Genomic DNA, 12,858 nt, shown 5'->3' with positions numbered 1-12,858 from the left:
AACTCTTGTCTACTTATAAAAGTCAGAGCTTTACGACATTACAGGGATGTGTTAATAAATGTTTCAATTAACTTCTGAATAAAACTAGGTTATTAAAAAAAAAATGAACTTTTGCAGTTATAGCAAATTTGAGTTACCTCCCATTTCACATAGTCATTGAATTTAAATGCAATGGGAGATAACTCTACCTTCTTTTTTTCTTTTCTTTTAGCACATATATTTTTAAACTGTTTTTATTTATAAGACTTCCTATTCATGCTAATACTTGAATTTAATTTATATGCCCCACCTACGATAGTAGAGGGGCATTATGTTTTCTGGTCTGTTCATCCGTCTGTCCCGCTTCAGGTTAAAGTTTTTGGTCAAGGTAGTTTTTGATGAAGCTGAAGTCCAATCAACTTGAAACTTAGTACACATGTTCCTTATGATATGATCGTTCTAATTTTTAAACCAAATTAAACTTTTGACCCCAATTTCACGGTCCACTGAACATAGAAAATGAAAGTGCATGTTTCGGGTTAAAGTTTTTGGTCAAGGTAGTTTTTGATGAAGTTGAAGTCCAATCAACTTGAAACTTAGTACCCATGTTCCTTATGATATTATCTTTCTTATTTTACCTAATTATATTTTTTATCCAATTTCATGGTCCATTGAAAATGGAAAATTATAGTGCGAGTGGGGCATTCGTGTACAAATTCTTGTTAGTAGAGAGTTATGATATTCAAATACGGTTTCTATGATAATTTGCGTCATTTATAAAAAAAAAATACTTAACATGGTTGTGTCTACATCAATATTACATTTTATAATAAAGACATAATTTGTATTTCATACAAAGTTTCTAAAAGCTTTACTGATTGTTATGTTCATTTTCAGTGTTTAATCTATGTAGAACTTCCCTTCAGAGAAGATATTCGACAATTTACATTTGGTTCTTTACCCATTACAGAGGACACTAAAGTTAATGTTAAAAACGCACCATCAGGTAAGTTATATAATCTTCAATTTGTTGAAGGCAGTCACTATATGGTAGAATAGAATAGAATATTGTAAATTCAGAAATTATTGCATTCATTTATTGATGGGATGTTTCAAAAATCGACAATAATGAGAGATTTATTAATGGGATTTCAGAAAAATCTGGATACAGATATATGTATTAAACATCTAAATGCAAGTTTTTTTTATTGCCATACTCACCTAGTCCCAAGATTTGCTTTAATGAAAACCTCACAATAATTTCTCAATTTGCAGAAGTAAAAACATTGTCTGCATCAACTTGTATTTATTTTTTCCCTTTGCTAAAAAAAAGTTAGATCTAGTACATTTGTATTATCTTTATTGAGAGAGAAAAATTATAATCATTAAAATTTCATAGTTTTGCTTGTCATGCTTGTTAGATACTGATAAAAAGGTTTGTTATGCATCTTAAATACAAAACAAAACAATTAAAATCTGGAACTCTGAGGAAAATTCAAACGGGAAGTCCCTAATCAATTGGCAAAATCAAAAGCTCAAACATATCAAATGAATGGATAACTCCTGACTTGGTACAGGCATTTTCATATGTAGAAAATGGTGGATTAGACAAGTCTTTATAACTATCTAAACCCCCTCCATGTTCTGGTCCCCTATGTCTGTTTGTGTAACCTGTGAATTTTTCTCTCATTCTTTTCTGAAACTAGAAATCAAATCTTCTATAAATTTGGTATCAGCTTCATCTGTAGATGTTTAACTGTGTGTTGCATTTTCACATTGATTGCTGTACTGCCTTTTTATGCCCTACCTAGGGTTATTATGTTTTTGGTCTGTGCGTTCGTTCATCCTTTTATTTTGTCCATCCATGCGTCTGTCCCTCTTCAGACAAAAGTTTTTTGGTCGAGGTGGTTTTTGATAAAGTCCAATCAACTTGAAGCTTAGTTCACATGTTCCCTATGATATGATCTTTCTTATTTAAATGCCAAATTGGCATGTTATAGTTTTTTACAGTTCATTGAACATATTAGATGATAGTGCTAGTGGGGCTTTCATGTATATGAACACATTCTTGTTACTTATATACTTGTGACAGTGGTAAAATTATAATAAAAGTATTAGGTCATTCTACATCTTGTTATTTTACAGCTGACCAGTTGAAGGCAGTAGATGACTTAATCACCGATATGGACTTGTCTCAAACGGGGGAGTAAGTATTACTTATAACAACATATGTAGAAGAAGACTGAGCAACCTAACAATACAATAAACTTAATCACAGATTTGAACTTTTCTTACACAGGGGAGTAAGCACAACTAACAAATAATAGCAAGGGTATATTTTAAGTCAGACAGCAAAACAACAACAAAATGAACTATTGCATGCATTGATAGTGAAAATCAAGTCACTCATTTTAATAATTATGAATGTTGCATATGCCTGGCAAAGTCTCCTTTTCACTTTTATTACAGCAGTCAGAATAATTTGCAGTATATTTGCTGTAATGATTGTGTATAACTTTTCATCAATCCATGAATTTGGTCCCCCCCCCCAAATAAATGAATATGAAACAGTTTACAACAACCACTGTCAATTTATTTTAAATCAGCCCATGAATACAATACTAGAGATTTCTTGCTACTATTTGTAACAAGCAGATACATTTTTAATTTCAGTGATGAAGAAGATAAAGTTGAAGCATTGAAACCAAAATTTGTATTTAATCCACATTTTCAAAGACTGTATCAGGTATGTGGTCAAAAGAACCTGTGTTTTTTTAAAAAGTGGCAAGCTCTCTGTGAGTATTGCATGGCAGTACAAAGTCTAGAACAAAATTCTATCTTAATCTATAACTTCAAACATGACAAAAAAAAAGTCTTGAAAACTGATTATATTTAGTGAATTATCTAACTTCAAGAACCATAACTCTGCACAAAATCATCATCCAGAACAAAATTCTAATTTGATTGGTAACTAGTCATGTTAAAACTATTACCAATTTTCAAATCACTGTCTCCAAGCGCAAAAAAACTGACTATTTTATGCAACATGATTGGTTCAGGTTGTGAAGTGTCATTCTTCTTATGAATAAATTAAAATTCATCATTAAATATTATTTATTTGCTATATATTTATTAACTATTATATGACAAGTAAAGTTTATCTAAAAAAATGGAGTAGGTTTCAAATTAAAATCTTTGATAAATAAAACTTGTCAGTTTTGTTTTCCAACTTTAGCAACACTTTGGAATTAATTCTGTCATTGCTCATGTAACACCAGTCATCAGCGACTCCATGAAACCTTGTAAAATAATTCCACCAAAGTCGCACAGTTTATTTCAAAGAGCACAAAATGCAACTGGTATTTAACTCGTTGATTCTGAATGATTTGTTTTTGTATCCCTTACCAAAAAATGAAGCATTTTTAATTTTTGATTATTTTGAGTTTGCAGGTGACACTGTAACAGATTACTTTTCTCTTTTTCCAGTGTTTACAACATAGAGCTTTGAATCCAGATGATCAACTTCCTGAATTATCTCCCTTGATAGCCAATTATCTAAAACCACCACAGGAAATTATAACTAAATGTGAACCTGAGGTAGAAAAAATACAGAAATTATTCAAATTAGAAGAGGTCAAACGAAAGGAAGACAGAACAGGGGAGAAGTTATTTAAAGATGGGTTCGTATTTATTATTAAAAAACTGACAATATTTGAACTGCATAAGATAGACATAACCATATGCAAGTTCAAAAAAACATGTTCATGTTTAATACTTTAACTGATTTTGGAATATACAAATACGAAATAAAAGATAAAATTTAGTCTTGTTTTGTAGGCTTCTTATATCAGCTTAATTTTCAAAAAAGGTACAGGCTTTGCAGGGAGATCAATCACGAAATAAGTTGATAAATGTATTGATATGAATTTGATAATTGTGGAATTCTATGCGAAGCAGCTCATGTGTTATATTATGATTTTTTTCAAGGTGATGATTGCATAGTTGCAAGCAAAACCCTTTTGTGGTCAGCTTGAATTATCAATTTTTGTCGAGCCTGCAACTTTTATTGCAGAAAGCTCAACATAGGGATAGTGATTTGGCGGCAGCTACGGCGGCGGCATTAGCTCACTTCTTAAAAAGGTGTAAGGTGTACATGTCCAACTGGCAGGTGTCATCTGACCCTGACTTCATTTTCATGGTTCAGTGGTTATAGTTAAGTTTTTGTGTTTTCGTGTGTTTTTTCTCGTACTAAATGCAACAGGTCTACTATATTTGTTGTATGGAATGATTGTAAGGTGTACATGTCTAGGGGGCAGATGTCATGTGACCTTGACCTCACTTTCATGGTTCAGTGGTCAAAGTTAAGTTTTTGAGTTTTGGTCTTTTAATCTAATACTATATGCCAAAGGTCAACTGTTTTTGGTGTAAGGAAATATTTAATGATCTTTATGTCAGTCGTGCAGGTTTTATTTGACCGTGACCTCATTTTCATGGTTCATTGCACAGTTCTAAGTTTTTGTGTTTTGGTCTATTTTTCTTCAACTATAAGTAATAGGTCAACTATATATGTTGTATAGAAGCATTGTTAGCTGTACATGTCTGCCTGGCATGGTTCATCTGACCTTGACCTCATTTCAAGGTTCATTGGTCTTTGTTTAGTTGTCTTGATTAATGTTAAGTTTATGTGACAGTTGTAATAAAGCTTTATACTTAGGACTATCAACATAATATCAATGATAAGTACAGAAGGCGAGACATTTCAGCGTGTGCACTCATGTTAAAACTGTACCACTAATTTTGAGATAAAAAAAAAACCATACCCTTAGATACTAATTATAATTATACAAAATAATGTGTATGTGTATAACCATACTTGTTTAAGAATGTTGAATTAATTGTGCATTGTGCATAAATCGTGTACATGTTTTAAAATATCAATTATGTCATTGAAAAATTTAAAACTAGAGTTGTCTTCTCTTATACACATTAATATCTTCAATTCATTATACTGCCTTCTAAGTTTCAACTGCTATATGAATGCAATGTTTACCCATCAGTGCTCACAAACACTTTCATTATTGATTATTTTTACTCATTTATTGAATGAAGACTTTTACCAACCTTGTGTGAGCATACTTATATGTTGCCAGTTCCTCCTTCAATGTTCTTGTCATTTGAGTTTCTCTTTTTGATAGATTGAAAAAAAAAACCACTAAAGTTCAATGTTTTAACCCCAGTTTTGAAAAAAAATGGGGTATGCTGTTTTACCTCTGTCTGTCTGCCTATCCATCCCATGATTATTTTTGTCACATCTTTCTCATGAATTACATCATAAGGATATCTGAAATTTGGTCTCAGGGCCTACATAAGTTAGCTTAACCATATGATGTGTTTTCAGATTCATCACTCAACAATTTCCTGTTTACTGTACCACTTATATATTGTTACTCTGTTAAAATTATCCATATTATCAGTTTCAACTCCCTGAAGCAAAGTTGACCCTAGATAGATATTGTTGTTTTATGCCCCATTTATGGGCATTATGTTTTTATACGCCCGGGACGGGACGTATTATAGTATACCGTTGTCCGTCCGTCCGTCTGTCCGTCCGTCGTCCACACTTCGGACAATAACTCAAAAACACCTACACCAATTTCCATGAAACTTAAGTGAATTGTTTATATCTATTGACGTAAGCTCCCTTTCGGTTTTTTTTAATTTCAGATTTTAAGTTTTGGATTTATGGGGCTTTATTCATAAAAAAGGGGGGATTTTCAACACTTCAGACAATAACTCAAAAAGGCTTTCACCAATGTCCATGAAACTTTGGTGAATTGTTTATATCTATTGATGTAAGCTCCCTTTCGTTTTTTTTTAATTTCAGATTTTAAGTTTTGGATTTATGGGGCTTTATTCATAAAAAAGGGGGGATTTTCAACACTTCGGACAATAACTCAAAAAGGCTTTCACCAATGTCCATGAAACTTTGGTGAATTGTTTATATCTATTGATGTAAGCTCCCTTTCCGTTTTTTTTAATTTCAGGTTTTAAGTTTTGGATTTATGGGGCTTTATTCATAAAAAAAGGGTGATTTTTAACACTTCGGACAAAAACTCAAAAAGGCTTTCACCAATGTCCATGAAACTTTGGTGAATTGTTTATATCTATTCATGTAAGCTCCCTTTCAATTTTTATAAATTTCAGATTTTAAGTTTTGGATTTATGGGGCTTTATTCATAAAAAAAAGGGTGATTTTTAACACTTTGGACAATAACTCAAAAAGGCTTTCACCAATGTCCATGAAACTTTGGTGAATTGTTTATATCTATTCATGTAAGCTCCCTTTCAATTTTTATAAATTTCAGATTTTAAGTTTTGGATTTATGGGGCTTTATTCATAAAAAAAAGAGTGATTTTTAACACTTCGGACAATAACTCAAAAAGGCTTTCACCAATGTCCATGAAACTTTGGTGAATTGTTTATATCTATTGATGTAAGCTCCCTTTCAATTTTTATAAATTTCAGATTTTACATTTATGAATTTTTATGCTTAAAAAAGGGGGGATTTTTCCAATTTTGGGACAATAACTAACACTTTCACAAAATTGTATGTATGGATGAAAAATTAAAGACAACAAACTTAGTGCATTTTTATTTTATTATTTGGGGGGGGGGGGGGTATTTGACAGGGCTCACACTATTTCTAGTTGATCATATAAATTCATTTAAAGCATAAAAGACAAGTTAAAAGAGCAACGGGCGTATCATGCGCTAAAGCGCAGCCCTTTATTAAATGTGCCTCTGTCCCGCGTCAGGTTAAAGTTTTTGGTTGAGGTAGTTTTTTGATAAAGTTGAAGTCCAATCAACATGAAACTTAGTACACATGTTCCATATGATATGATCTTTCTAATTTTAATGCCAAATTAGACTTTTACCTGAATTCCACGGTCCAATGAACATAGAAAATGATAATGCAAATGGAGCATCCATTTACTATGGACACATTCTCGGTTAAAGACTTTTTATGTTCATATAGCTTTTCAACTATTTTAGTAATTACACATCCTTGGCCATCAAATATTAGGTATTGAGTGTTCCTTATGAGGGTAACTCCAAAATAGCACTTCTGACGAATGAAAATTATAACCTGTTGTTTTCATTTCTAATTGGCAATCATACCTCCATTTTATGTTTGTAAACATGGCAATATTATTTAAATATTAATTTCTGTGGACCATCATTGCGTACTTTATCATGTATTGTTTTTGTTGATCAGGGATGAAGCTGAAGGAGGTCCTGTTAAGAAACAGAAGTTAGATGATGACCTTGAAGGTGGAATGGAGGACATCACGAAGGCAGAGGTCACAGAGGTAAGTTGTCATGGTATCAATTAATGATCTTGACATACATTGGTATGGAGGATGCCATTGAGCAGCACTAGCAGTCATTGAAATAATGTGATATGTATTATATATACTAGAACCTGATTTTCAAATATTAACTTGTATAATGCTGAATCAACAGAAACCATTCACATGGTATAATTCCAAGGTTAACTGGAAGATAGAAATATGTAATAACATAAATACTGAATACCAAGGTAAATTTACTAGGCGACAAATTTACTAAGTCCACAAAACCTGACAAAACCAAATGCTAGACTTAACCTATCAATGGGTGGATTGGAAACAACTCAAATTCCTAATTTGGTACTGTCCTTTTCTGAAGAAGATGGGGATTTAATCTCGGTAGCTAGGTGAACCCCCACTTTGTCTTCTATTCTGCACAATAACAGGCAGATTAAGACCCATTTTGAGTTGCATTCATTTGGCTGTGCAGGTATGTCTAATCTAATTGGTATGTGAAAAAGATTTCCTGAGTAGAGATTGGCATGATCTCTGTTTAAAATAAAATCACAAAAATATTGAGGACAATTCAAAACGGAAAGTACCTATTCAAATGGCAAAATCAAAAGCTAAAACACATCAAATGAATGGACAAAAACTATCATATTCCATATGTCATATGTATTTTCAAGCATACTCTAGCTTGCTGTTAGGTGTGAGCCAATGCCATGTATTGAAGATTGTACTATGACCTTTAATGGTTGACTTTTGCAGGTTGTGACTTGGATGGAGAGTTGTCTCATTGGCACTCATACCACATACTTATTGCAAGCAAATTATATGAGTGCTCAGAAAGATTAAAAAAAAATCAATAATTATGAATTACTTTTTATTTTACTTCAAACCAGATTGTTTAAACATTATTTTACATTTTCAGTTTTAAAATGTATCAATAATATACATAAAGCATGGTATAAAAAAATTTCCTTGTGAGTGTTATTTGCCCTTTTTGTTTGCATGAAATGAATATTTTGAGCCAATTCCATTATTTTTTTCCGACGTAGTTGGTTTGTGCACTTTGAACTTAAGGACGCTTCACTATGGCAACAGACTACACATGCCAGAAAATCCTTTCTGTGATTAGACAAAATGCTGTCATGGTGGTTGATTTGGTTGTGTTTGAAAAAACGTCTCAAAAATTATATCGTGATGGAAAGCAAGTGAAAAACTATAAATATTTGAACTAGATCTTACAAAGATTTATCTTTTTATTAAAATAATTGTTTCTTTAATAGTTCTTTGCATCCATGACAGCTGTTTATTCGGGAAAATTATATAATTATATAATTTTTAATGAAAACTTTGTTGTACGAATGTACATGACTTTTAGAACGCACCTACGCATGTGAGATTTACGCGGGGTTTTGGTGAATCTAAACAGAAAGATACTACTTATACTACCAATAGTTTCTAGCTTTGTTAACCATGAATTAAGTTTAATGTAAACAGTAGTAAATGTATATTTGTTTCTTTTTATTTGCACTAGATTTTTTGACAAATGAAAATTTTAGGTGTTATCACAATATTCTTATATATTACTGCCTTAATATAACCAGACTTAGTAAAGAATTTCTTGAAGTTACATAAAGATGGAGATTTTATTAAAGAGGTCCTGCATCATTAAGTCATTGTGCTTCTGAAGGTTATCGAAATGATAGTTTTAAACATATACTCAAATTTAAATACGTCAGATATCTTTTTTAAAGATAGTTCTTGTTAAATCTGTATTTATTAATACATGTGATTTACATCAAAATTTACGATAAAAAGAATATTCAAATTAAAGGAATTGCGAAAAACATCTGAAGAAATTGTACAACAAATTAATTCTGGAGTTTTAGTTGTTTAAAGGGAAAAATGCATTAACTATAGATATCAAATAACTGTCTTTAAAAAACACTGGGCAAAAGTATTTAACAGTTTTTACTGAAGTTTACATAATTAATTAGAATTGTTTTAATTCAAATAAGGATATAAAATTAGTTTAAACATATTAATTTATAGTGGACTGGGAGACAAGTTTTGCAATTTATATTAATCCCTTTTCACTTTGCGGGTGCAAGTGCTGCCTTGTAGCGGCATTAGCCTACTCTTGTTCGAAATCTACAAGGATGTCTTTAATGTGCAAGAGATATGGCTCTCTAAAAACAAGGGTCAGCCGTTTATCATCCCCTTCCGACAGACTATCATCGTTTCTTTGAGACCATATTCGCAAATGGTGTCAAGAGAGAGCAGAAAATTGAGTTTTTGAAATTTTCATCCTAAACGGGAATAGAACCAGGAACCTTTGTGTTAGTAGTCCGATGCACTAACTACAGCTCCAAGGATATAAAATTATGACAGTGTGTTATATGTGTACCTTTTATGTATATAATTGTTTAGTTGTTAAACAATTACTGACTTTCTATGAGATCATTGCACATCTATGAAAAAAATACATTTAAATATATTGAGATATTTAATCGTACAAAATAACAATAAAAAGTCTGTCTCAAAGTACCATCTTGAGAAACATGTACTGGGAGTGAAAGAAATTGTGTCATTAAAATATATTCTTTATGTGTTTCATCATTGTATGTTTAGATTTATAATAATCCATATTAATGATCTTAGCTGAGTCAGGCATATATAACTACCCAATACATATCCTCTCTATTCCAAATGAACTCTCATACAAACTATAAGGAAAAAGAATACTATTGAACTCATTGAGTAATATTAAATGTACAAAAGAGTGTTCCAAAAAGTATTAACAATGTTAAAATATAAAGCATTATTACAATAAATCTGTCTCCATCTGAGATGGTTTCCCTGATATAAAATTGTCTAAGTCTGAAAAGCTTTCTAGTTCTTTATCATCTTCTATTTGGTCATTTTGTTTCCCATTGTTTTTCATTTCATCAATGTTTTCATGTAAATAAAGACTCCACGAATCTAGAAATTTGTCACTGCATATTTCCTTTAAAGTGCTTGTATTGTTGGGAATCTGTTCTAGTGATAGTTCATTCCCCTGCAATATAAGCAAATATTATATTCTACTGAAAGAACTTATGTGGTAATCATTTTCCATGATATTTATTTTTACTTTTAATTGTTAAGTAACGATCGATACATATATATATGTATATATAACTGAAGTAGAAATTAAAAAAGGCTAAGAAATGAATTGTTTGAACTGAGTCTCCAATGGAAAAATCCCTTGTGAATTTTAGGTATTACAAAAGTGGATAGATTACTTGGCAGATATTGCTCATCTGTTGCTATAATAACGAGTTATTTTGGTGGGGTTCATGTTTCTCAGTCTTTTTTTTTGTTTTGTGTACTATTGCTTGTCTATTGCTATCGGTTCTCTGTTTATTTTCGACATATGAGTTTGAATGCCGCTCTTATATTTTCGCATAATTATGGAAAGATTTATGAGATTTATTCTCTTCTAATTTTTTTTTACAGATTAAATGTTCTTTATTTGAAAATTGTTCTGTGGGATGTTTATCTTTTGACTTCTGATGCATTAGAAAAAAGGGAAACTGACAAACTCACCTTTGAATCAGCTGATGAAGAATTTTCAGCAATTCTGTCATAATGTTCACACTGAAAATATATAAATATATTCGTTAATACATTATTTTTAAATGTTTACCTATACTCACAGATTTATGATATAAATTAAAACAATTCATAATTTTACTCTTCTAAGTAGTGTTTTGAAACATATAAAATAATGTCTACCTCAATGAAAGTTTATTTGTTGAGTGCCACAAGTTGATATCTTTACGTATATTAACCAAAATTCTGATGCAACATTGCTTGTAACGTTCACTTTGATAGGTTACATTACCAATTCTTAATTGATGCTATAAAAATGTTCCCGTAAGCCCAGACGATGTATGACAAATTTGTGATTTGACGTTGTTTACTGTAGTTTCTTTAGAATGGAAATAAAATAATGTACTTTAAGCTTCGAAGGCATCAATTGGTGATCTGAAGGGTGCAAATACCTATGCTTAGCCTAATATTTTCCCAGTACACTCAATTTATGACCACCAAATCACCAATTAATGATGCTATTGCTTATAATGCAATACAGTTATCTCCAAAATCTTACTAATATTGTACTGTTGCAGCTGATGCAAATATTTGTTGTACATATTATGAAGTTTTGTTAATCTACTCACAAACTCTGCTGAAGACATATATACCTGATTCACTTTTATTTTTAACAGTTTCTTTGCAGGTTCTTCTTTGTCCTCTATTTGTTTCCTCTATTAAAAAAAATGAAGATTTAAAGAAGCAATTACATTTAAATTAATGCAGTAATTTTTGTCTTGCATGACTTACAATGACTAAGTTGTGCTGTGGTTTCAGGGTCACCGTCAACTTAATTATTTTGATTGAATATTTTTTATGAGAAATCATGCATTGACTGCAATTTTATTATTTTCTAGATTATTTTACCCCAATCCCTTTGTCTATCCATATTGACTTTAATAATTTTGCATACATGACAAGTCAAAGTTGTGATTAGGTCAGTAAGTGGGGAACCAAATATGGTAAGTTATACTGTCGGTGATATTTGATTATTTGCACAACTTCATTGGTCATGACCTGTTTACATCGTAACTTTTGCTTTTTTTCAGTTTGAACTCTTTTTAAAGTAAAATATAATTTATTAAATCCCTTGAATTATCTTTATTCTTGCATTTGATAGGCCTTTATGATTTCCAAAATAGTACAATATAGTATATATCGGTGCAAGTTCAAATGTAAAATCTCTAAAATTCATAAACTGTCATACATGTTTTTGTAAATATTAAAATCTTACATACTTTAATAATTACCTTTACTTTGGAGGTGCTCATATTGCCATCAAGGTTTTCACAATTTCTGCTGTATGAATTATGTACAGAGTCACAAGCTTGTAAACTAGTTGTATCATACTCCGTGGTGCGTCTGCTGCTATTTAGATCTGATGCCAGGGTGTTATGGTTCGTCAGGATGTCCAAATCATTGTGAGGTGTAAGGTGTTGATGCCTGATAGGCAAAGGAGCTCCCTGCCTCTGTAAATCAAATGGCATGGATATGTTGTCCGTAACTGAATTATCATTAGGACATTCAGTTTGGTCCACAACATCATGCTCAAGTACTAAGTCAATGACATCTGGTGGTAATACACTATCTTCAATGTTCTCTGAGCTATTTGCTTGAACTAAAGGCTCAGTGATTGTTTGCTGAAGATTTGATTGATTTGGATGGTCTGTGGTACATTTTATATGAAGATAAGCATCTTTGATATGAATGGTATAAGAGATGTATCTGAGATTGGTATCTTGTTCATTTTTTTTTGTTATGTCTATTGTTATATGAGGTATTTCATCAGATCTTACAAGGGCATTCTTTAAAACATGTTCAGCATGCTCATCAACTGACTGTGTTTTCCACCATTGGTTTAAAATGCCATGTACTTCTCTTGAA

General features: G+C 31.4%; 1 protein-coding gene across 1 annotated transcript in view; it reads left to right on the top strand.

The window, feature by feature from the left end:
- Positions 1-12,858, top strand: part of LOC134701017 (X-ray repair cross-complementing protein 5-like) — a 76,331-nt gene that overhangs the window by 36,028 nt on the left and 27,445 nt on the right. The window contains exons 12-16 of the mRNA XM_063562164.1: positions 877-985; positions 2,125-2,185; positions 2,653-2,725; positions 3,466-3,659; positions 7,257-7,350. Of these exons, the coding sequence (XP_063418234.1) occupies positions 877-985; positions 2,125-2,185; positions 2,653-2,725; positions 3,466-3,659; positions 7,257-7,350 (531 nt within the window). The remainder of the gene's footprint in view (positions 1-876; positions 986-2,124; positions 2,186-2,652; positions 2,726-3,465; positions 3,660-7,256; positions 7,351-12,858) is intronic.

This window comes from Mytilus trossulus, unplaced genomic scaffold (genome assembly GCF_036588685.1).
Source record: "Mytilus trossulus isolate FHL-02 unplaced genomic scaffold, PNRI_Mtr1.1.1.hap1 h1tg000210l__unscaffolded, whole genome shotgun sequence".
Lineage (NCBI taxonomy): Eukaryota > Metazoa > Mollusca > Bivalvia > Mytilida > Mytilidae > Mytilus > Mytilus trossulus.
The sequence above is the reverse complement of the archived record's forward strand: the minus strand, read 5'-3'. Positions and strand labels throughout refer to the sequence as shown.